At 43.5% G+C, this 24,891-nt stretch overlaps 1 protein-coding gene across 4 annotated transcripts in view; it reads right to left on the bottom strand.

Moving 5' to 3' along the window:
* The window catches only part of LOC109864941 (glutamate receptor 1), a 149,091-nt gene that overhangs the window by 20,870 nt on the left and 103,330 nt on the right, over positions 1–24,891 (bottom strand). For all 4 annotated transcript variants that reach the window (XM_031797855.1, XM_031797854.1, XM_031797852.1 and 1 more), the window contains exons 12-13: positions 684–882; positions 101–348 (exon numbers count right to left, since the gene is read on the bottom strand). In XM_031797855.1, coding sequence (XP_031653715.1) covers positions 101–348; positions 684–882 — 447 coding nt within the window. The remainder of the gene's footprint in view (positions 1–100; positions 349–683; positions 883–24,891) is intronic.

The raw sequence follows: 24,891 nt of genomic DNA, 5'->3' as shown, positions 1-24,891 counted from the left end.
GATGCATCCAGTATCTCCATAAATAAAATAAAAACATACAAAACAAAGATGCCTAAGCCATTTCCAGCTCTGAGGCAGAGGTGCAGTTACACGTTAATACCTGAGGGGTGAGCCCTTGGGCGTGGCGATACCGTATCCTTTAGAGTCCAGGTTCCCCCCCACCTTCATGGTGTCACAGGGTTTCCTCTGCTCGATATACTCGTTCATGGTGGACTCTAACAGGTAGGCATACTTCCCTTTGGACTTCCTGACCCTCATCACTCCCTCGTCTGTGGTCTTCACAAACACTGAGGGGTCGGCCGACTTCATGTACGACCACATCTTCTCAAACACCGCGATCTTAGACCGCTGGGGAGAGAGGAGGGGTTAGGATTGTGTGTGGGGGAGGGGGATCTGTGTATGTGTGTGTGGTGGTGGGGGGGGGGGAACATCTGTGTGTGTGTGTCGAGGGGAGGTCTGTGTGTGTGTGTGTGTGTGTGTGTGTGTGTGTGTGTGTGTGTGTGTGTGTGTGTGTGTGTGTGTGTGTGTGTGTGTGTGTGTGTGTGTGTGTGTGCGTGTGTGTATGGGTCGAGGGGAGGTCTGTGTGTGTGTGTGAGTGTGTGCGTGTGTGTGCGTGTGTCTGTAAAATACATGTACATGCTAGTCAAACAGGTGTATGTCTATGAGTAAACCACAGGTCTCACCCTGAAGAACTCTTTGGTGGAACCAGCATCCAGAGTTCCGTAGGCGATCTCAGTCTGTTTAGCCAGGTCCTCAGCACTCTCTATGGGGGACACCATCCTCTCCACTGTGAGGAAAGCAGCTAGGTTGGCCGTGTAGGACGAGATGATGATGAGAGTGAAGAACCACCACACACCACCCACTATCCGCCCTGACAGAGACCTAGAGGGAGAAACAGCCAGAGACAGGTGTTAGAGGCACCTACACCGACACACACAACCCCTAGGATATGTCCAGCTAGACTTGAAGGGGAGAAGGACATAAAGGAGACCTAAAAAAAATAAAACCATCTGCATAACTCTCCATTAGGACCTCATTCACATGCTTATACATTATAACAAACCAAACCAAAGCCTCTGCCTTTCACATGACTCTGACCTATCTAGCATCACATGACAGTATCCATCCTCCACCCCCGACTCTCTAACAGTACAGCAGGTCTCTGTCTGTGTCTCATCATCAGGCACCCTGGTTGTGTCCCAAATGAACAACATATTCCCTTCACACAGTGGTCCACTACTTTTGACCAGGGCCCATATTTAGGGAATAGGGTGCCATTTGGGATGCACACCCTGCCTCTCTCATACCGTACTTCCACCAAGGCTCTGGGAGAGCTGTGTTAAATGTGCTGAGACGAGATAACTCAGCATCACAAAGGAAGTACACCACATTCACCTCACCTTAAGGAAGTTACCAGCATGTTTCACGGAGCCACACACATTCATTGGTGATGATTAATAATGAGAGGAGGACGAGGAGGCCACTTAGTCACAGCTGTCATTTTGGTATTTGGTATTTATTAGTATCCCCATGAACCGCTGCAAAATCAGCAGCCACTCTTCCTGGGGTCCACATGTAACATGACATAATACATAGTACAGACTATTATAAGTCAAGGACTGAAATACATACATTTAAACACATAGCCTACATATCAGTAGATACACACAATATCTAGGTCTAATACATAGTACAGTGCGAATTACAATACAACATATATATAATGGCTGTGTCTTCATAGTGCCCTTTGTGCAGTAAGGTGTTCGTTTATCTGTTTTGAAACTGGTTTTATTTCTAGCTTGAGTTACCTGGGGAGGCAGAGTTCCATGTAGTCTTGGCACTATTTAATACTGTGTGTTTCCCAGCCTTTGTTCTGGACCTGGGGTCTGTGAAAGACCTCTGGTTGCATGTTTTGTGTTGTACCGATGAGAGTCTGAACTGTGTGCCAACTGCTTGAACAGACAGATCGGTACCTTCAACACATCAATACCTCGCACAAAGACCGATAGTGATGCAGTCAATCTCTCCTCAACTTTGAGCCAGTAGAAACTGACATGCATGTTACTGACACTTTCCCTTTGTGCACATCTAAGTGTGAAACGTGCTGCTTTTTCTGGACCAACTGCAATTGACCTATGTCCTTCTTTGCCGTACATGACCACACAGCTGGGCAGTAGTCCAGGTGCAACAAAACTAGGGCCTGTAGGACCTGTCTGGTCGACTGAGATGTCAAGAATGCACATTCGTGAACAGATCTCTTCCCATTTTTAGCAACCATTGAGTCTATATTTATTATTTTATTTATTTTAAATTCACCTTTATTTAACCAGGTAGGCCAGTTAGGAACAACTGTGACCTGGCCAAGATAAAGCAAAGCAGTGCGACAAAAACAACAACACAGAGTTACACATAAACAAACGTACAGTCAATAACACAGTAGAATAATATATGTACAGTGTGTGCAAATGTAGAAGAGTAGGGAGGTAAGGCAATAAATAGGCCATAGAGGCGAAATAATTAGAATTTAGCGTTAACACTGGAGTGATAGATGTGCAGAGGATGATGTGCAAGTAGAGATACTGGGGTGCAAAGAGCAAGACAATAAATAACAATATGGGGATGAGGTAATTGGTTGTGCTATTTACAGATTGGCTGTGTACAGGTACAGTGATTGGTAAGCTGCTCTGACAGCTGATGCTTAAAGTTAGAGAGGGAGATATGAGTCTCCAGCTTCAGTGTTTTTTGCAGTTTGTTCCAGTCATTGGCAGCAGAGAACTGGAAGGAAATGCGGCCAAAGGAAGTGTTGGCTTTGGGGATGACCAGTGAAATATACCTGCTGGAGCGCGTGCTATTGGTGGGGAGTGATATGGTGACCAGTGAGCTGAGATAAGTCGGGGCTTTACCTAGCAAAGTCTTATAGATGACCTGGAGCCAGCGGGTTTGGCGACGAATATGTAACGAGGGCCAGCCAACGAGAGCATACAGGTCGCAGTGGTGGGTAGTATATGGGGTTTGGTGACAAAATGGATGGTACTGTGATGGACTGCATCCAGTTTGCTGAGTAGATTTCTGGAGGCTATTTTGTAAATTACATTGCCGAAGTCAAGGATCGGTAGGATAGTTTGTTTTACAAGGGTATGTTTGGCAGCATGAGTGAAGGAGACTTTGTTGTGAAATAGGAAGCCGATTCTAGATTTAATTTTGGATTGGAGATGCTTAAAGTGAGTCTGGAAGGAGAGTTTACAGTCTAACCAGACACCTAGATAATTCTAGTTGTCCACATATTCTAAGTCAGAACTGTCTAGTCGGGCAGGCGGGTACGGGCAGCGATCGGTTGAAGAGCATACATTTAGTTTTACTAGCATTTAAAAGCAGTTGGAGGCCACGGAAGGAGTGTTGTATGGCATTGAAGCTTGTTTGGATGTTTGTTAACACAATGTCCAAAGAAGGGCCAGATGCATACAGAATGGTGTCATCTGCGTAGAGGTGGATCAGAGAATCACCAGCAGTAAGAGCGATACCATTGATATATACGGAGAAAAGAGTCGGCCCGAGAATTGAACCCTGTGGCACCCCCATAGAGACTGCCAGAGGTCCGGACAGCAGGCCCTCCGATTTGACACACTGAACACTATCTGAGAAGTAGTTGGTGAACCAGGCGAGGCAGTCATTTGAGAAACCAAGGCAATTGAGTCTGCCGATAAGAATACAGTGATTGACAGAGTCGAAAGCCTTGGCCAGGTCGATGAAGACGGCTGCACAGTACTGTCTTTTACCGATGGCGGTTATGATATCGTTTATGACCTTGAGCCATGACCAGCTCGGAAAATTGCAGATTGCATAGTAGAGAAGGTAAAGGTGGAATTCGAAATGGTCGGTGATCTGTTTGTTAACTTGGGTTTCAAAGATTTTAGAAAGGCAGGGCAGGATGGATATAGGTCTGTAACAGTTTGGGTCGAGAGTGTCTCCCCCTTTGAAGAGTGTGATGACCGTTGCAGGTTTCCAATGTTTGGGGATCTCAGATGATACAAAAGAGAGGTTGAACAGGCTAGTAATAGCCTGTTTTGACCATGACAGCTTACTGTCTAGGGTTACACCCAGCAGTTTAGTCTCCTCAACTTGCTCAATAGCCACATGATTCAATAATAGATCTAAACGAGTTTTAGCGTTGAGTAAGTGATTTGTCCCAAAAAATATGCTTTTAGGTTTTTAGATACTTAACTCCAGCCTATTGCTAGTTACCCATTCTAAGACTGACTGGAGCTTTATGTTACGTGTCTCAGTTATTTATTTTACTGTTGCAGCCTACATGTATGCTGTTGAATCGTCAGCATACATAGACACAGGCTTTATTCAAGCTCAGTGGAAGGTCATTAGTAAAAACAGAAAACAATAATGTCCCTAGACGGCTGCCCTGCGGTACACCAAACTCAACTGAATTTGCATGAGAGGCTTCCATTAACGAAAACCCTCTGTGTTCTATTAGATAGGTATTTACCATAATTAGGCAGGGGATGCAAATCCATACCTACGTTTTGTCAGCAATAGGTTATGATCAATGACATTAAAGTTGCACAAAAGTCTAACAAAACAGCTCCCAAAATCTTCTTACTGTCAATTTATTTAAGCCAATGATCAGTCATTTGTGTCGAGCATGTTAAGTGCCCTTCCTTATACACATACTGAAAGTCTGTTGTTAATTTGTTTTCTGTAAAACAACTTCATATTTGATTAAACACAATAAAAAAATAAAAAATAAGTTTGCTAAGCACTTATAACAGGCTGATTGATTGGCTGTTTGAACCAATAAATGGTGCTCTGCTATTCTTGGGTAGTGGAATGTCCTTTGTCTCCCTCCATGTCTGGGGGAACACCGTCTTCTAGGCTTAAATTGAAGATGTGGCAAACAGGAGTTACAATGTATTCCGCTACCAACCTCAACAACTGACCATCCAGGTGACCTATGCCGGGTGATTTGTCCTTATTTATAAATAGCAACCATGTTTTCACCTCTTCCACACCCACTTTGTGGAACTCAAATTGCAGTGCTCGTCTTTCATTATTTGGTCCATTATGCATGAATATGAAGGCTCAGCATTTGTTGTTGTTTGCTAATCTTGTCAACAAAAAAGTTATTAAAGTGGAGGGCAATATCAAAGGATTTTGTTATGAACAAGCCATCTGCCCCAATGAAAGTATTCCAGAGCTTTTTACTATCATTCTTTATATAATTGTTCTTTGTTCCATAGTATAATTTCTTCTTCTATTTGTTGAGTTACGGGACTTCTCAAGTTACGGTATGTTTGCCAGTCTACTGTGTTGTCAGACTTATTTGCTATTCCCTTTGCCTCATTGCTCTCAGCTATACAGTTTATAAATTCATCTATCCATGGGGATTTGGCAGTTCTAACATTCTTTCTAGATGGACGCATGCATATCAGTAAGCGGAAGAAGCAATTTCATAAATGCTTCAAGTGCAGCGTCTGGATGTTTCTCATTACACACATCAGACCAACAAATATTTTTCACATCTTTGACATATGAATAATTGCACAACCTCTTGTATGATCGTTGATACACAATTTTAAGTCCAGTCTTTGAAACGTTGTTTTTTGTAAATACATCATCACTATATGCGATGGGTGTGGATACGGCTTTAAAGCAGATTTCTGCAACATTAGTAAAGATGTGATCAATACGCGTGGATGATATAGTTCCTGTTCTGTTTGTAAATACCCTGATAGGTTGTGTAACGAGAGTCAGGAAGCAGGTTCAGGGAGTGTTTTAATAAAATAAACAGAACACAATATAAAACAAGAACCTCGAACAACGCACAGACCAGACACAGAAACAATGACACCTGAGGAAGGAACCAAAGGGAGTGACATATATAGGGCAGGTAATCAAGGAGGTGATGGAGTCCAGGTGAGTCTGACGACGCGCAGGTGCGTGTAATGATGGTTACAGGTGTGCGCCATAACGAGCAGCCTGGTGACCTAGAGGCCGGAGAGGGAGCACACGTGACAGGTTGACTGATGACTTGAACCAGATTGCAGGCACTGGTTACAGTTTGGAGCTTATTTTTGAGTGGGCAGCTTGATGATATCAAGTCAATATTTCGGTCATCCAAAATATATACAGTGGGGCAAAAAAGTATTTAGTCAGCCAACAATTGTGCAAGTTCTCCCACTTAAAAAGATGAGAGAGGCCTGTAATTTTCATCATAGGTACACTTCAACTATGACAGACAAAATGAAGAAAAAAAATCCTGAAAATCACATTGTAGGACTTTTAATGAATTTATTTGCCAATTATGGTGGAAAATAAGTATTTGGTGACCTACAAACAAGCAAGATTTCTGGCTCTCACAGACCTGTAACTTCTTCTTTAAGAGGCTCCTCTGTCCTCCACTTGTTACCTGTATTAATGGCACCTGTTTGAACTTTTTATCAGTATAAAAGACACCTGCCCACAACCTCAAATAGTCACACTCCATACTCCACTATGGCCAAGAGCAAAGAGCTGTCAAAGGACACCAGAAACAAAATTGTAGACCTGCACCAGGCTGGAAAGACTGAATCTGCAATAGGTAAGCAGCTTGGTTTGAAGAAATCAACTGTGGGAGCAATTATTAGGAAATGGAAGACATACAAGACCACTGATAATCTCCCTCGATCTGGGGTTCCACGCAAGATCTCTCCCCGTGGGGTCAAAATGATCACAAGAACGGTGAGCAAAAATCCCAGAACCACACGGGGGGACCTAGTGAATGACCTGCAGAGAGCTGGGACCAAAGTAACAAAGCCTACCATCAGTAACACACTACGCTGCCAGGGACTCAAATCCTGCACTGCCAGAAGTGTCGCCCTGCTTAACCCAGCACATGTCCAGGCCCGTCTGAAGTTTGCTAGAGAGCATTTGGATGATCCAGAAGAAGATTGGGAGAATGTCATATGGTCAGATGAAACCAAAATAGAACTTCTTGGTAAAAACTCAACTCGTCGTGTTTGGAGGACAAAGAATGCTGAGGTGCATCCAAAGAACACCATACCTACTGTGAAGCATGGGGGTGGAAACATCATGCTTTGGGGCTGTTTTTCTGCAAAGGGACCAGGACGACTGATCCGTGTAAAGGAAAGAATGAAACGTGGCTGGGTCTTTCAGCATGACAATGATCCCAAACACACCACCCGGGCAACGAAGGAGTGGCTTCGTAAGAAGCATTTCAAGGTCCTGGAGTGGCCTAGCCAGTCTCCAGATCTCAACCCCATAGAAAATCTTTGGAGGGAGTTGAAAGTCCGTGTTGCCCAGCAACAGCCCCCAAACATCACTGCTCTAGAGGAGATCTGCATGGAGGAATGGGCCAAAATACCAGCAACAGTGTGTGAAAACCTTGTGAAGACTTACAGAAAACGTTTGACCTCTGTCATTGCCAACAAAGGGTATATAACAAAGTTTTGAGATAAACTTTTGTTATTGACCAAATACTTTATTTTCCACCATAATTTGCAAATAAATTCATAAAAAATCCTACAATGTGATTTTCAATGTGATTTTCTGATTTGTCTGTCATAGTTGAACATAGTTGAAAATTACAAGCCTCTCTCATCTTTGTAAGTGGGAGAACTTGCACAATTGGTGGCTGACTAAATACTTTTTTGCCCCACTATACCTCTCTGTTGATATCACAAACATTATCCAACATTTCACACATATACAGTAGTCCAAATACTGACTTTTAGCACTTTGTGGTCTATAGCAACTTTCTACGATAATAGGCTTTAGGTAAGGCATATGAACCTGTAGCCATATTACTTCCACATCATCTGACATGAGATGTTCTCTCAGCCTAGCAGGAATATGACTCTGGACATACATGGCAACAACTCCTCCATTGGCATTTCTATCTTTCCTGTATATTCTATAACCATGTCTGAATCATCCAAGGAATTATCTAAGTGTGTTTCAGAGATGGCCAGAATATGAATAATTTCTGATGTTAATAAGTTGTCAATTTCATGAACCTTGTTTCTCAGGTTACATACAGTATGGTAATATGAGATATTGTTTGTCCTTCTCTGGGTTGCTTGTTTGTTTTTAGTGCTTCTCTGCAAGGATGAGCTGAGGTAGACATGTCAGTGACATTTACATTTGAACATTTGAACCCACACCGTCAGCCTCTTAAACAGGTCGTAATGGTCGTTTCAAAAATCAACCACTGATTTGCCTGAAGCCAATTCCCCCAGGACCTTTCTCTGTTTCTCGGGATCTGTCCCAAAATGGCACCCTATTGCCTTTATAGTGCACTACTTCTGACCAGGGGCCATGTGATAGACCATATAGGGAACAGGGTACCATTTGGGCTGTAGCTGTGTCTCTCTGCCTCAGGAGAGCAATACTGAGCACGAACGATTAAGTGTATCTCTGTTATGTACTATTCTCCTCTCTGGCACATCAGACAGAGAGAGTGCAGGACAGAGAGAGACAGAGAGCTTTTATGTGATAAAACATTAGCTGAAGCAAAAACAAAAAGGGTTCCAGGGTTTAGTCTTCCTGCAGTTAGTGAAGAAGAACATGAAAAAGGAAGGAGAGATTGAACAAGAGAAAAAAAGGAGGGAGAGTGTGTGTGTGTGTGTGTGTGTGTGTGTGTGTGTGTGTGTGTGTGTGTGTGTGTGTGTGTGTGTGTGTAGACCTACCACACTGTTAAACCGGTGAACACCTGAGCAGGCTTCAGGCAGAGCAGGATTTGTCTGCATGTCTGTCTGTCCATCTGTGTCTGTCTTGGTATCATGTATCTATTCCTCTCCATCCCTCGTTCCATGCATGCTCCCATCCCCTGCTTCTCATCTGTCTGTTCGCTTTGAGCTATAACTGCCACTGTCCTCCCTCCCTCTCTCTCTCTTTCTCTCTCTAACCCTCTCACCCTACTCACTCTCTTTTTTCTCGCTCCCTCTATCTCATTATTTTTTTCTCTCTCTTATCTATGACCAGATTAATTAGTACTAATCACTCATCACTTGTCCAACACAGAAACCCCATACTGTCCAGCAGCGGTTCTCAAATCTCAAAATATGAAATATTGTAAAGCTATTCAGAAACAGATCTATCTACACCGAACAAAAAAATAAACCCAACTTGCTAAAATGTCTAAGATTCTACACAGTTCATATAAGGAAATCAGTCAATTGAAATATATAAATTAGGCCCTAATCTACGGATATCATGACTGGGAATACAGGTATGCATCTTAGTTACCTTAAAAAAAGTAATGGATCAGAAAACCAGTCAGTATCTGGGGTGACCATTTGTCTCATGCAGCATGACACATCTCCTTCTCATAGAGTTAATCAGGCTGTTGATTGTGGCCTGTGGAATATTGTCCCACTCCTCTTCAATGGCTGTGCGAAGTTGCTGGATATTGACAGGAACTGGAACATGCTGTCGTACATGTTCAGAGTGTTCCAAACAGGCTCAATGGGTGACATGTCTGGTGAGTATGCAGGCCATGGAAGAACTGGGATTTTTTTCAGCTTCCAGGAATTGTGTAAAAATCATTGCGACATGGGGCCATGCATTATCATGCTGAAACATGAGGTGATGGCAGTGGATGAATGGCAGGACAACGGGCCTCAGAATCTCGTCATGGTATCTTTGAGCACTTAAATTGCCTTCAATAAAATGGTAATGTGGTCTTTGTCTGTAGCTTATACCTACCCTTACCATAACCCCACCACCACCATGGTGCACTCTGTTCACAATGTTGACATCAGCAAACCGCTCACCCAGACAACGCCATACACGCTGTCTGCCATCTCCCCAGTACAGTTGAAACCAGGATTCATCTGTGAAGAGCACACTTCTCCAGAGTGCCAGTGGACATCGAAGGTGAGCATTTGCCCGCTGAAGTCGGTTACGATGCCAAACTGCACATTTTAGAGTGTCCTTTTATTCTCCCCAGCACAAGGTCCAACTTTGCAATGATTTTTAATCAGCTTATTGATATCTCACACCATTCAGGCGGATGGATTATCTTGGCAAAGGAGAGATAGTCACTAACAGGAATGTAAACAAAGAAATATGCTTTTTGTGCATATAGAAACATTTGTGGGATCTTTTATTTCAGCTCAAGAAACATGGGACCAACACTTTACATACTGCGTTTATATTATTGTTCAGTATATATATAAAAACTGTCATAATAATGAATATTATTAACATATGACTGAACGACTTCTGGCCAAGGGATCTGTGGAATAGGTTTAAAGTGAGTAATACAGAACAAAGAATGTCATATTATTAATCTACAATGTATGTTCTAAACCCTGGGACACATGGGCCTGGGATGCTCACAGGGATATTGGTATCCAGAGTACTCTGTTCTAAACCCTGGGACACATGGGCCTGGGATGCTCACAGGGATATTGGTATCCAGAGTACTCTGTTCTAAACCCTGGGACACATGGGCCTGGGATGCTCACAGGGATATTGGTATCCAGAGTACTCTGTTCTAAACCCTGGGACACATGGGCCTGGGATGCTCACAGGGATATTGGTATCCAGAGTACTCTGTTCTAAACCCTGGGACACATGGGCCTGGGATGCTCACAGGGATATTGGTATCCACAGTACTCTGTTCTAAACCCTGGGACACATGGGCCTGGGATGCTCACAGGGATATTGGTATCCAGAGTACTCTGTTCTAAACCCTGGGACACATGGGCCTGGGATGCTCACAGGGATATTGGTATCCAGAGTACTCTGTTCTAAACCCTGGGACACATGGGCCTGGGATGCTCACAGGGATATTGGTATCCAGAGTACTCTGTTCTAAACCCTGGGACACATGGGCCTGGGATGCTCACAGGGATATTGGTATCCAGAGTACTCTGTTCTAAACCCTGGGACACATGGGCCTGGGATGCTCACAGGGATATTGGTATCCAGAGTACTCTGTTCTAAACCCTGGGACACATGGGCCTGGGATGCTCACAGGGATATTGGTATCCAGAGTACTCTGTTCTAAACCCTGGGACACATGGGCCTGGGATGCTCACAGGGATATTGGTATCCAGAGTACTCTGTTCTAAACCCTGGGACACATGGGCCTGGGATGCTCACAGGGATATTGGTATCCAGAGTACTCTGTTCTAAACCCTGGGACACATGGGCCTGGGATGCTCACAGGGATATTGGTATCCAGAGTACTCTGTTCTAAACCCTGGGACACATGGGCCTGGGATGCTCACAGGGATATTGGTATCCAGAGTACTCTGTTCTAAACCCTGGGACACATGGGCCTGGGATGCTCACAGGGATATTGGTATCCAGAGTACTCTGTTCTAAACCCTGGGACACATGGGCCTGGGATGCTCACAGGGATATTGGTATCCAGAGTACTCTGTTCTAAACCCTGGGACACATGGGCCTGGGATGCTCACAGGGATATTGGTATCCAGAGTACTCTGTTCTAAACCCTGGGACACATGGGCCTGGGATGCTCACAGGGATATTGGTATCCAGAGTACTCTGTTCTAAACCCTGGGACACATGGGCCTGGGATGCTCACAGGGATATTGGTATCCAGAGTACTCTGTTCTAAACCCTGGGACACATGGGCCTGGGATGCTCACAGGGATATTGGTATCCAGAGTACTCTGTTCTAAACCCTGGGACACATGGGCCTGGGATGCTCACAGGGATATTGGTATCCAGAGTACTCTGTTCTAAACCCTGGGACACATGGCCCTGGGATGCTCACAGGGATATTGGTATCCAGAGTACTCTGTTCTAAACCCTGGGACACATGGCCCTGGGATCCTCACAGGGATATTGGTATCCAGAGTACTCTGTTCTAAACCCTGGGACACATGGGCCTGGGATGCTCACAGGGATATTGGTATCCACAGTACTCCACCAATTATTTTCAACTCAATACTATTCCCCTGCCCCTGTTTTTTTCACTGTAATTCAAAATATATAGAATATTAGCTTAAAGCTGCAGCAACACAAATGTCTTTGCCCCATGACAAAATGTGTAGAATTGCAGGAAATTAACTTGGAAACTACAAAGTTTTCTCTCCGACGCCAAGAGGCGAGCCTTTTAAATGTTCTTTCCCCGGGCCCAAGACTTGGTTCATCCAGCCATGCACGGCAGAAATCCTAGTAAAACTCCTTGTAGGCTATTTTCATCAGCGGGTCCCTGATGAATTTGCTGTCACAAAAGAGGTGCCCAGTCCCAAAACTTTGAGAAGCCCATAAAGGACAGTGGTGAACATCAGTAAAACATAGCTAGGAGTGGTGGGTGTGGGGTCTGGTGCAGAGAGCAAAGGATCCAAAACAGACGTATTTATTACAAAAATGGTAAAGCCATAAACAATAGGCACAATGACCCCCAAAACGGGACACCAAAATAATCCGTTAAGGGACGAACACAAACCTCCACTGACAGTACAGAAAAGAAGCCCAAAAGCAGGCGGGCCTTGAAGGCTTAAATAGCCCCGAATGAACCACAAACAAGGTCCAGGTGAAAACAATAAAGACTAAACCAACAGAAAATGGAAAAGGAATCGGTGGCAGCTAGTAGACCGGTGACAACGACCGCCGAGCGCTGTCCGAACAGGGGGAGGAGCCACCTTCGGAGGAAGTCGTGACATAAAAACACTTTTTAGAGTAGCGATATCATTAAAACAACGATTAATGATTTACTCACAGTAACTACTCATTACTGCTGAACATTATATATATTATCATAACCTTTATAATATACATATATTATATATAATAAATGTTATGTTAATATGGAACAGGAATGGGATGCTTGCCAGAGAAGGACCAGAATCAGGCGTGGCGAGTCACTGCTTCCAGCAACCAAATCAAAGCCCTCTCTAACCCTCTTATCTCCCCAGCTCAGAGTGGATCTAGTGTAGCTAACTGAACTGCTCAACTCTCTGGAAAATTCCCCTGACTAACTTCTATTCCATATGCTAATTAGCATGACTAAAGATTTTAGTGAGTGTAAGGAATGAGTCTGTAATGACCACATTACAATGTATTAGGATTTACACTGTTGGAAAAGAGGGACACAACCTTAATAATTTTCTGATTCCAGACCAATCAGAAACATCTGAATAAATGAGATACTGTGGGTGTGTGTGTAGGTGTGTGTGTGTGTAGGTGTGTCTAGGTGTGTGTATAGGTGTGTGTGTAGATGTGTGTGTGTCTAGGTGTGTGTGTAGGTGTGTGTGTCTAGGTGTGTGTGTAGGTGTGTATGTAGGTGTGTGTGTCTAGGTGTGTGTGTAGGTGTGTGTGCTCCGACTGCCACGTTGCCTCTAATAATGCAGTCGGACTCTTGCGACCTGGCTGGAACTCAGCCCTCTCTCTCTCTCTCTCTCTTTCTCTCTCGCTCCCCCATATCACTCCCCCCCTCTCTCCCTCACTCACTCTCTTTCTCTCTCTCGCTCCCCCATATCACTCCTCCCCTCTCTCCCTCTCTCCCTCACTCTCTCTCTCTCGCTCCCCCATATCACTCCCCCCCTCTCTCCCCCACTCTCTCTCTCTCCCTCACTCTCTCTCTCTCTCCCCCACTCCCTCTCTCTCCCCCACTCCCTCTCTCTCCCCCACTCCCTCTTTCTCTCTCTCTCTCTCTCTCTCTCTCTCTCAGCTCTATCCTACAAAGGTCAGTATTTTCATGCAGTGGAGAATGAGTGAATTATGTTAGTAATGTTTACATCAAAACAGAGGATGGTTCTTGTTGGGTGTTAAGGGAACTGTGGACATTTCCACCGTAGTGTGTTAAGTTGTACAATGCTGTGGAATATTGTACTAGTGTGTCACATGGAGTGAATCAATTCAACAGCTGTTGTGGACTGTGGTTTACTGCATTTTATGGTTGATGTACAGTGAAACACACACACACACACACACACACACACACACACACACACACACACACACACACACACACACACACACACACACACACACACACACACACACACACACACACACACACACACACACAATAGCAAATACACACACACACAAACAGATCTCACATGCACACATACAGAGACAGTAACACTAACCATGGCTGCATTAATCAGAACTTCCAGTATAATCTGATAGTTAGCAAATAGTATCAACAGACACGTACAAGTATGCATACGCACGCACAACCACACAAACACACAGGCGTGCTGTGAAACACACACACACACACACATACGGGTACATGCTGTGAGCTGCGACACTCTGTAAGGAACGTCCGTGTCTCGCTGGGTTGCCATGGCAGCACACTCTGCTCTCCAAACAGATCTGGCGATCTGAGCTGAAAGAAGGATTTAAGTCATCTCACTCCTCCTTCCCTCTCTCTTCCCTCTCTGTCTATCTCACTCTCTCTGTTTATCTCTCTCTCTGTCCTCGATCAGGCTCGCTCTGCGGGAGGCAGCTCTCCCTCTTTAGCTGGAAAATCCCTGCACAGATACAGCCCTTCAGATCATCCATCTACTATAGTAGCATATCAATATCATATACTCTGCTTTAGTTACTAGCCTATCTACTCTGATTTAGCCAGTTACTAGCCTATCTACTCTAATTTAGCCAGTTACTAGCCTATCTACTCTGATTTAGCCAGTTACAAGCCTATCTACTCCAATTTAGCCAATTACTAGTCTCTCTACTGTGCTTTAGCCAGTTACTAGCCTATCTACTCTGATTTAGCCAGTTACTAGCCTCTCTACTCTGATTTAGTCATAAAGGAGATTACGGATATTGGCGTCAACTAATAATTTGACTGTTGCATGGTGCTCCTCGGAGAGGCAAATTTCTTTCCCGAATGTGGTTATTTATAAGTTGAAAAGGTATAACGATCAGTTAGGGAGGAAATCCACTTTTAGATGTCATGTAGTGGCAACGTTGACTGTTACTGATTTGCGGTCTGGGTGGAGTAGGCTGGAGAAAAGTATAGAAATGTGAAAAAGTATTAAAAAGCTAGAAATGCTTACTTCTGGAATGGTTTTATACCGAGGTAAGTAAGCATGTGCGTCTGTAACAGATGTGAAACGGCTAGCTTAGTTAGCGGTGGTGCAGCGCTAAATAGCGTTTCAATCGGTGACGTCACTTACTCTGAGACCTTGAAGTAGTTGTTCCCCTTGCTCTGCAAGGGCCGTGGCTTTTGTGGAGCGATGGGTAACGATGCTTCGTGGGTGACTGTTGATGTGTGCAGAGGGTCCCTGGTTCGCGCACGGGTATGGGCGAGGGGACTGTCTAAAGTTATACGGTTACACTTCTTTGAAGCCCGATGGTGTGCTTAATTTCTAATTGTGCTGTGGCTCTCCATAACTTTTCAGTTAACAGATCTTCAATTAAACTAAATTGTCAACTTAAGTACATTTATCACTGTCGTAACCATTCTTTTCATTTAACAAATCAATACAGGGGACTCATTATGAATTTATATATTGACCCCACTATGACACGTGCATGTATGGCAATTGAGTCCATTACGGTCTTCCATAGTCTTCTGACACCAAGTCTGCACTCTCAACATTTAACTGCATAGACTGCTCATCAAAATAATATAGGCTAGGAAGTCCATTCTAGAAGTGAAATTTTGCTTTCGTATCCAGACTTTTCTTTTTGTGTAAACTGGTCCACAATTCATGTGTTTGTGGTACGCAAACCAAATAGTAAAATTGATGCACCAGGGCTGAACTGTAATGGGTTTTAGGAATGATACTGTGCAATGTTCTTCTAGATGCTCCTAGTCAGTTTTATTTTTCTCCAATGTTACACAATTTAATGAATGTTTTGTAGTACAGGAGGTTGATCTGTTTAGACATGTGTTCTCTTGACTATGATTAATGCCATTTGATCATATACACACCAGAGGATGACTGAAGGTCAGGTACAGCAAGCTTTCAAAATGGGGAGTTAAAAGAAAATGTCCTCGGTAACTCCTATGCTTCAATGTGCTATGTACTGAATTTTCTACCTCCAGCTTCACCGTAAATGTATATATTGCTGCCACCAGCCCCACATTGAAATTCAGCATTACAAGATAGCAGTCTCTTAATTTTCTGCATCACATAAAACAGAAATCTCCACACTTAGTGCCTTTTGTGCCTTTAGGTCTCCAACCTTGGCTATTGCTGTTATCTGTCCCTTCATCTCAAGCACTTTTCTCAGTCTGGTCATGTCTTTCGGACAGTCTGATGGCACACATGTGGGGCACAGTATACTGTAACTCCAGCACAGTTACTTGTTCAATTCCCACCTTAAAAGGAAACAGAATCGTTTTTTTCACCAGCATCAAAAATCCAGAGTAATACAGATGTGAAATGTATAGAACTGCATCCCGATGAGATTCGGTTTCATGTGGCAATATCCACATGAACAATTCTTTGTGCATCTGCATTACTTGCTGTTTGGGGTTTTAGGCTGTGCTTCTGTATAGCACTTTGTGACATCTGCTGATGTAAAAAGGGCTTTATAAATACATTGATTGATTGATTGATTGATTGATTGGTTGATTTAGCCAGGCTTTAGGCTTTAGCCTATCTACTGTGCTTTAGCCAGTTACTAGCCAATCTACTGTGCTTTAGCCAGTTACTAGCCTATCCGACTCTGCTTTAGCCAGTTACTAGCTACTCTGCTTTAGCCAGTTACTAGCCTATCTACTCTGATTTACCCAGTTACTAGCTACTCTGCTTTAGCCAGTTACTAGCCTATCTACTCTGCTTTAGCCAGTTACTAGCTACTCTGCTTTAGCCAGTTACTAGCGAACTGTATTTACTCTGATTTAGCCAGTTACTAGCCAATCTACTCTGCTTTAGCCAGTTACTAGCCAACCTACTCTGCTTTAGGCAGTTACTAGTGTAATGAAGTGCTATTTCCTATGCAAATGACCAGCTTACTGCTATTGCATTGCTATAACTGAGACAACACATAGCAACGTATTTTCACAGTAAAACATGGTAGGGCCCATACAGGATATCTCTCACACACACACTCACTGAAAAGACACACAGACTTGCCAAGACAGGAACGCACACACTTACACACACGCAGCCCCTCCCCTTCTGGAGGGGCTCCAAAGACAAAGAACTCTGTCGAGAACCAATGGGATACTGACACCAGGCTGAAGGAGACTGTCTATCATCTACGAACAACCTACCAGAAGCCAGGACTACCAGAATCTACGTCATTTCAATGTATAAAATGAACTGTACGATATGTGTCCGCCCTCTTTTTCCAATGGTTCGCTTGAGAACTTGACGAAACGGAGCCGTGCACGTTTTGCCAGATATCATTACTCTTGAATAAACTGCCTTTACTATACCGTATCCGCCTTGTCCAGCGTCTCGACTTGGTCTCGTTTCTCATATACCTATTCATCAACACTAGCCTATCTACTCTGATTTAGCCAGTTACTAGCTACTCTGCTTTAGCCAGTTACTAGCCTATCTACTCTGATTTAGCCAGTTACTAGCCTTTCTACTCTGCTTTAGCCAGTTACTAGCCTATCTACTCTGCTTTAGCCAGTTACCTACTAGCCTATCTACAAATGATTTTAACAATCAGAACATATGGGTTTCTAATAGGCCAGTCCCTGTGACATACAGACCTCGTTACTATACAACCCTTAAAGCATGACCACACAGCTAACCAATCCATCCATGTGGTACATGGTGTTAACTCTGCATTAGATTTCCCATAGGGCCTGAACCCTTATGTGGTACATGGTGTTAACTCTGCATTAGATTTCCCATAGGGCCTGAACCCCTATCTGGTACATGGTGTTAACTCTACATTAGATTTCCCATAGGGCCTGAACCCTTATGTGGTACATGGTGTTAACTCTACATTATATTTTCCATAGGGCCTGATCCCTTATGTGGTACATGGTGTTAACTCTACATTAGATTTCCCATAGGGCCTGAACCCTATCTGGTACATGGTGTTAACTCTACATTAGATTTCCCATAGGGCCTGAACCCTATCTGGTACATGGTGTTAACTCTACATTAGATTTCCCATAGGGCCTGAACCCCTATCTGGTACATGGTGTTAACTCTACATTAGATTTCCCATAGGGCCTGAACCCCTATCTGGTACATGGTGTTAACTCTACATTAGATTTCCCATAGGGCCTGAACCCCTATCTGGTACATGGTGTTAACTCTGCATTAGATTTCCCATAGGGCCTGAACCCCTATCTGGTACATGGTGTTAACTCTGCATTATATTTCCCATAGGGCCTGAAACCCTATCTGGTACATGGTGTTAACTCTACATTAGATTTCCCATAGGGCCTGAACCCCTATCTGGTACATGGTGTTAACTCTACATTAGATTTCCCATAGGGCCTGAACCCCTATCTGGTACATGGTGTTAACTCTACATTAGATTTCCCATAGGGCCTGAACCCCTATCTGGTACATGGTGTTAACTCTACATTAGATTTCCAATAGGGCCTGAACCCCTATCTGGCACATGGTGTTAACTCTGCATTATATATCCCATAGGGCCTGAACCCCTATCTGGTACATGGTGTTAACTCTACATTAGATTTCCCATAGGCCCTGAAACCCTATCTGGTACATGGTGTTAACTCTACATTAGATTTCCCATAGGGCCTGAACCCTTATGTGGTACATGGTGTTAACTCTGAATTATATTTCCCATAGGGCCTGAAACCCTATATGGTACATGGTGTTAACTCTACATTAGATTTCCCATAGGGCCTGAACCCTTATGTGGTACATGGTGTTAACTCTACATTAGATTTCCCATAGGGCCTGAACCCCTATCTGGTACATGGTGTTAACACTACATTAGATTTCCCATAGGGCCTGAACCCTTATGTGGTACATGGTGTTAACTCTACATTATATTTTCCATAGGGCCTGAAACCCTATCTGGTACATGGTGTTAACTCTACATTAGATTTCCCATAGGGCCTGAACCCGTATCTGGTACATGGTGTTAACTCTACATTAGATTTCCCATAGGGCCTGAACCCCTATCTGGTACATAGTGTTAACTCTACATTAGATTTCCCATAGGGCCTGAACCCGTATGTGGTACATGGTGTTAACTCTACATTAGATTTCCCATAGGGCCTGAACCCTTATCTGGTACATGGTGTTAACTCTACATTAGATTTAGGGCCTGAACCCCTATCTGGTACATGGTGTTAACTCTACATTAGATTTCCCATAGGGCATGAACCCCTATCTGGTACATGGTGTTAACTCTACATTAGATTTAGGGCCTGAACCCCTATCTGGTACATAGTGTTAACTCTACATTAGATTTAGGGCCTGAACCCCTATCTGGTACATAGTGTTAACTCTACATTAGATTTAGGGCCTGAACCCCTATGGGAAATCTAGTCAGAAGCTCATTGACTCTTCACGGTTATATTACTGAAAATAGCTAGCCTCCAAAAGGAACATTTAAGAGTGTGTGTGTGCGTGTTGCGGGTTCGACTCCCATGGGGGACCAGTAAAACAATGTATGCACTCACTACTGTAAGTCGCTCTGGATAAGAGCGTCTGCTAAATTACTAAAATGTAAATGTTGTATTCGTGTCTGCGTCAGTGTGTGAATGCTTCTGTGTGATCAAGAGTTGCCTTGATGTAATTTAGTCATGAATAAAACACAACAGACAATGTCCTGAAGTAAACTGAACCGGGTCCTCAATCTATACAATCTAACTCAATCACAATCTATAACACTGGCTGTCTCTTCTCTAAAATGCTGTTATAACACTGTCTGTCTCTTCTCTAAAATACTGGTCGTCTCTTCTCTAAAACACTGTTATAACACTGACTGTCTCTTCTCTAAAACACTGTTATAACACTGACTGTCTCTTCTCTAAAACACTGTTATAACACTGGCCGTCTCTTCTCTAAAACACTGTTATAACACTGACTGTCTCTTCTCTAAAACACTGTTATAACACTGTCTGTCTCTTCTCTAAAACACTGTTATAACACTGGCTGTCTCTTCTCTAAAACACTGTTATAACACTGACTGTCTCTTCTCTAAAACACTGTTATAACACTGGCTGTCTCTTCTCTAAAATACTGTCTGTCTCTTCTCTAAAGCACTGTTATAACACTGGCTGTCTCTTCTCTAAAACACTGTTATAACACTGGCTGTCTCTTCTCTAAAACACTGTTATAACACTGGCTGTCTCTTCTCTAAAACACTGTTATAACACTGGCTGTCTCTTCTCTAAAATACTGTCTGTCTCTTCTCTAAAAAACTGCTATAACACTGGCTGTCTCTTCTCTAAAACACTGTTATAACACTGACTGTCTCTTCTCTAAAACACTGTTATAACACTGGCTGTCTCTTCTCTAAAACACTGTTATAACACTGGCTGTCTCTTCTCTAAAACACTGTTATAACACTGACTGTCTCTTCTCTAAAACACTGTTATAACACTGGCTGTCTCTTCTCTAAAACACTGTTATAACACTGGCTGTCTCTTCTCTAAAACACTGTTATAACACTGGCTGTCTCTTCTCTAAAACACTGTTATAACACTGGCTGTCTCTTCTCTAAAACACTGCTATAACACTGGCCGTCTCTTCTCTAAAACACTGTTATAACACTGGCCGTCTCTTCTCTAAAACACTGTTATAACACTGGCTGTCTATTCTCTAAAGCACTGTTATAACACTGGCTGTCTCTTCTCTAAAACACTGTTATAACACTGGCTGTCTCTTCTCTAAAATACTGGCTGTCTCTTCTCTAAAACACTGCTATAACACTGGCTGTCTCTTCTCTAAAACACTGTTATAACACTGGCTGTCTCTTCTCTAAAACACTGCTATAACTCTGGCTGTCTCTTCTCTAAAACACTGTTATAACACTGGCTGTCTCTTCTCTAAAACACTGTTATAACACTGGCTGTCTCTTCTCTAAAATACTGGTCGTCTCTTCTCTAAAACACTGTTATAACACTGGCTGTCTCTTCTCTAAAACACTGTTATAATACTGACTGTCTCTTCTCTAAAACACTGTTATAACACTGTCTGTCTCTTCTCTAAAACACTGTTATAACACTGGCTGTCTCTTCTCTAAAACACTGTTATAACACTGGCCGTCTCTTCTCTAAAACACTGTTATAACACTGGCTGTCTCTTCTCTAAAACACTGGCTGTCTCTTCTCTAAAACACTGTTATTAACATGTATAGGAAGAGACAGATCTGTATGAGAGACATTCAGATGAGAGGAACATGTATAGGAAGAGACAGATCTGTATGAGAGACATTCAGATGAGAGGAACATGTATAGGAAGAGACAGGTCCATATGAGAGACTTTCTGACGAGAGAGAGAGAAACAGATATCATATGCTTGCTTTCATATACACACACTTACACACACACGAGCATACACACATCACAATTATTAGACTGGATCCATTATTCATTATGGATTGATTTTGGGCTGAGAAATGTTGATTGTGATGGGCAGTGAACGCTCTCTCTCTCTCTCTGTGCATGTGCGCGTGTGTGCGTGTGCGTCTGCGTTGCGTGCGTGTGTGTGTGTGGGGCAGGTGTGGGGCAGGTATCTTAGTAAGTGACAGGGTTGATTCGTTTCAGGCTAGCGGTGCTACTGACCGACCAAGCAGGTGTGGAGAGGAGACAAGTCCTCAAGGGAAACACTCACATTGAGCATAGCGACTTTCTGTTGTTCTCACACTAATAGTGAGGAAACACCCAGTTGGCTTTGATTGACTTTGTTTGTTAGAGAATCACACCTTGGTGTCGTGTGGTTAGTGTGTGTGTGTGTGTGGTTAGTGTGTGTGTGTGTGCACACGCACGCACATACTCACACACGCACATGCTCACTTACACACGCACATACATACTCACGCACACGCACACTCACTCACACACTCACACACACATGCTCACTCACTCACACACACTCACGCACATGTACACAGTGTCTGGCAAATCAGTTCATCCCTAAATACAGAGGGACAGAGAGAGAGGGAGGGAGAGATATGAAAAGAAGGGAGGAGAGGAGGCTAGGAGAGAGAGAAGGAGAAATCTATGGAAGGGAGCGAGCTTGGGGAACGAGAGAGGAGGAAAGGGAAGGTGGGGAGAGAGGCACAGGTGGAGGATATGAGGAGAGAGTGAGTAGAGGGGCTAGAAGGGGGCTGTAAGGGGGAAGATCCCTGCTTCTCTAGCTCACCTGTCTACAGAGATACAAGGAGAGGAGTGGAGAGGAGTGGAGAGGAGAGGAGAGGAGAGGAGAGGAGAGGAGAGGAGAGGAGAGGAGAGGAGAGGAGAGGAGAGGAGAGGAGAGGAGAGGAGAGGAGAGGAGAGGAGAGGAGAGGAGAGGAGAGGAGAGGAGAGGAGAGGAGAGGAGAGGAGAGGAGGAATTTCATGGATGGGAGGGTTTAGGAGCTCTGACTGACAGGGCTGACATTTAGAAAGCCCACAGTAAACAAAGGATTTAGAGAGAATAAATAGCAGAGAGAGAGGAGATCACACACACAGGCAGGTACTGTAGGAGAGATCTCGCACACACACACACACACACACACACACACACACACACACACACACACACACACACACACACACACACACACACACACACACACACACACACACACACATAGCCCTGTCTCTACAGAGCTCTAGGCAGACATACCTTTAGAACCAGCCAATCAGAATGCATTAAGGAACAGACAAAGGCAGGGATGCATCCCAAATGGCTCAATATTCCCTATACAATACACTACTATAGGTCCTGGTCAAAGTATGTGCTCTATATAGGTTATAGGGAGCCATTTAGGACTCCTGTATCTCTTCAGACGACAGTGTCTGGGAATTAAACGCCACAGCGCTGATTAATAACGGCTGAACGTCGTTAACGTCTTTTGTAAACTCGTCTCTGATTAAAAGGCCTGAGTGGAAGACTACAGGCAACTAAAAGCAACACTATCTCTCTCTCGTCTGTCTCCACACAGATGTAAAACTAACATTCTGTTCTCAGGAGTGACCAAATAAAAACAGACAACACAAGTAAACACAGAATAAGCATTTTTAAAACATTTCCATTGGGGAAAACCAGATTTATTGTTCCAGCCCAGCGAGGAATGATTCAACTAATGCAGAACACACTGACTGTGGCTCATCAAGAGAAGACTGCACTCGTATGGAGCTATGGACACATAACAGTTGAGTTTGGTGAAGGCCGCCCTCTCTAGAGAGTCCTCTATGCCCAGACATGAAGTAACGGGGCCAGCTCATCTGGGAATGATGAGTACAGTAGATTATATACATTAATGTACTACATCGCTGCTGTAGACCCCAGAGGGGGAGAGATAGAAGGACAGAGAGATAAAGAGAGAGAGCGAGAGCGAGAGCGAGAGTGAGAGAGAGAGAGAGAGAGAGAGAGAGAGAGAGAGAGAGAGAGAGAGAGAGAGAGAGAGAGAGAGAAGAGAGAGAGAGGGAGAGAGAGAGAGAGAAAGAAAGACAAAGATAAGTAAAGAGAGAGAGGTAGAGGGAGAGAGAGAAATAGAAAGAAAGGGAGCGAGAGATCTACAAGACTATACATAGTTCTCTGTCTATAAGAATTACGATCTCCTCCATTGGACGTACTAGGAGATCGATATTTATTGGAGTGGTGTGATCTGTTACACTGTGAGAGCAGCATATTCTGTACATCTGTGTGTGTGTTTACTATGCTAGCTTAGCAGACATTCTGTACATCTGTGTTTGTGTTTACTATGCTAGCTTAGCAGACATTCTGTACATCTGTGTTTGTGTTTACTATGCTAGCTTAGCAGACATTCTGTACATCTGTGTGTATGTTTACGCTGCTAGCTTAGCAGACATTCTGTACATCTGTGTGTGTGTTTACGCTGCTAGCTTAGCAGACATTCTGTACATCTGTGTGTATGTTTACGCTGCTAGCTTAGCAGACATTCTGTACATCTGTGTGTGTGTTTACTATGCTAGCTTAGCAGACATTCTGTACATCTGTGTGTGTGTTTACGCTGCTAGCTTAGCAGACATTCTGTACATCTGTGTGTGTGTGTTTACGCTGCTAGCTTAGCAGACATTCTGTACATCTGTGTGTGTGTTTACGCTGCTAGCTTAGCAGACATTCTGTACATCTGTGTGTGTGTTTACTCTGCTAGCTTAGCAGACATTCTGTACATCTGTGTGTGTGTTTACTCTGCTAGCTTAGCAGACATTCTGTACATCTGTGTGTGTGTGTGTTTACTCTGCTAGCTTAGCAGACATTCTGTACATCTGTGTGTGTGTGTTTACTCTGCTAGCTTAGCAGACATTCTGTACATCTGTGTGTGTGTGTTTACTCTGCTAGCTTAGCAGAAGGGACAGAAGACACAGCAGGGACAGAAGAGGTCCAAAAGAGGCCTTTGATTTATCGGATATAGTACCCATACAGTGAGGGAAAAAAGTATTTGATCCCCTGCTGATTTTGTGCGTTTGCCCACTGACAAAGAAATGATCAGTCTATAATTTTAATGGTAGGTTTAATTTAAACAGTGAGAGACAGAATAACAACAAAAAATAGAGAAAAACGCATGTCAAAAATGTTATAAATTGATTTGCATTTTAATGAGGGAAATAAGTATTTGACCCCTCTGCTAAACATGACTTAGTACTTGGTGGCAAAACCCTTGTTGGCAATCACAGAGGTCAGACGTTTCTTGTAGTTGGACACCAGGTTTGCACACATTATCATTTCTTTGTCAGTGGGCAAACGTACAAAATCAGCAGGGGATCAAATACTTTTTTCCCCTCACTGTACTGCAAGGCTCTTACAATCACAATCTCTCCCCATTGGTCTAGTGAGTCAGTCAATGCCTTGGAAAAGACTGGTAGTG

The sequence above is a fragment of the Oncorhynchus kisutch genome, linkage group LG19 (genome assembly GCF_002021735.2).
Source record: "Oncorhynchus kisutch isolate 150728-3 linkage group LG19, Okis_V2, whole genome shotgun sequence".
In the NCBI taxonomy this organism is placed as follows: Eukaryota; Metazoa; Chordata; class Actinopteri; order Salmoniformes; family Salmonidae; genus Oncorhynchus; species Oncorhynchus kisutch.
Note: the sequence above shows the minus strand (reverse complement) of the source record. Positions and strands in the feature narration are given on the sequence as shown.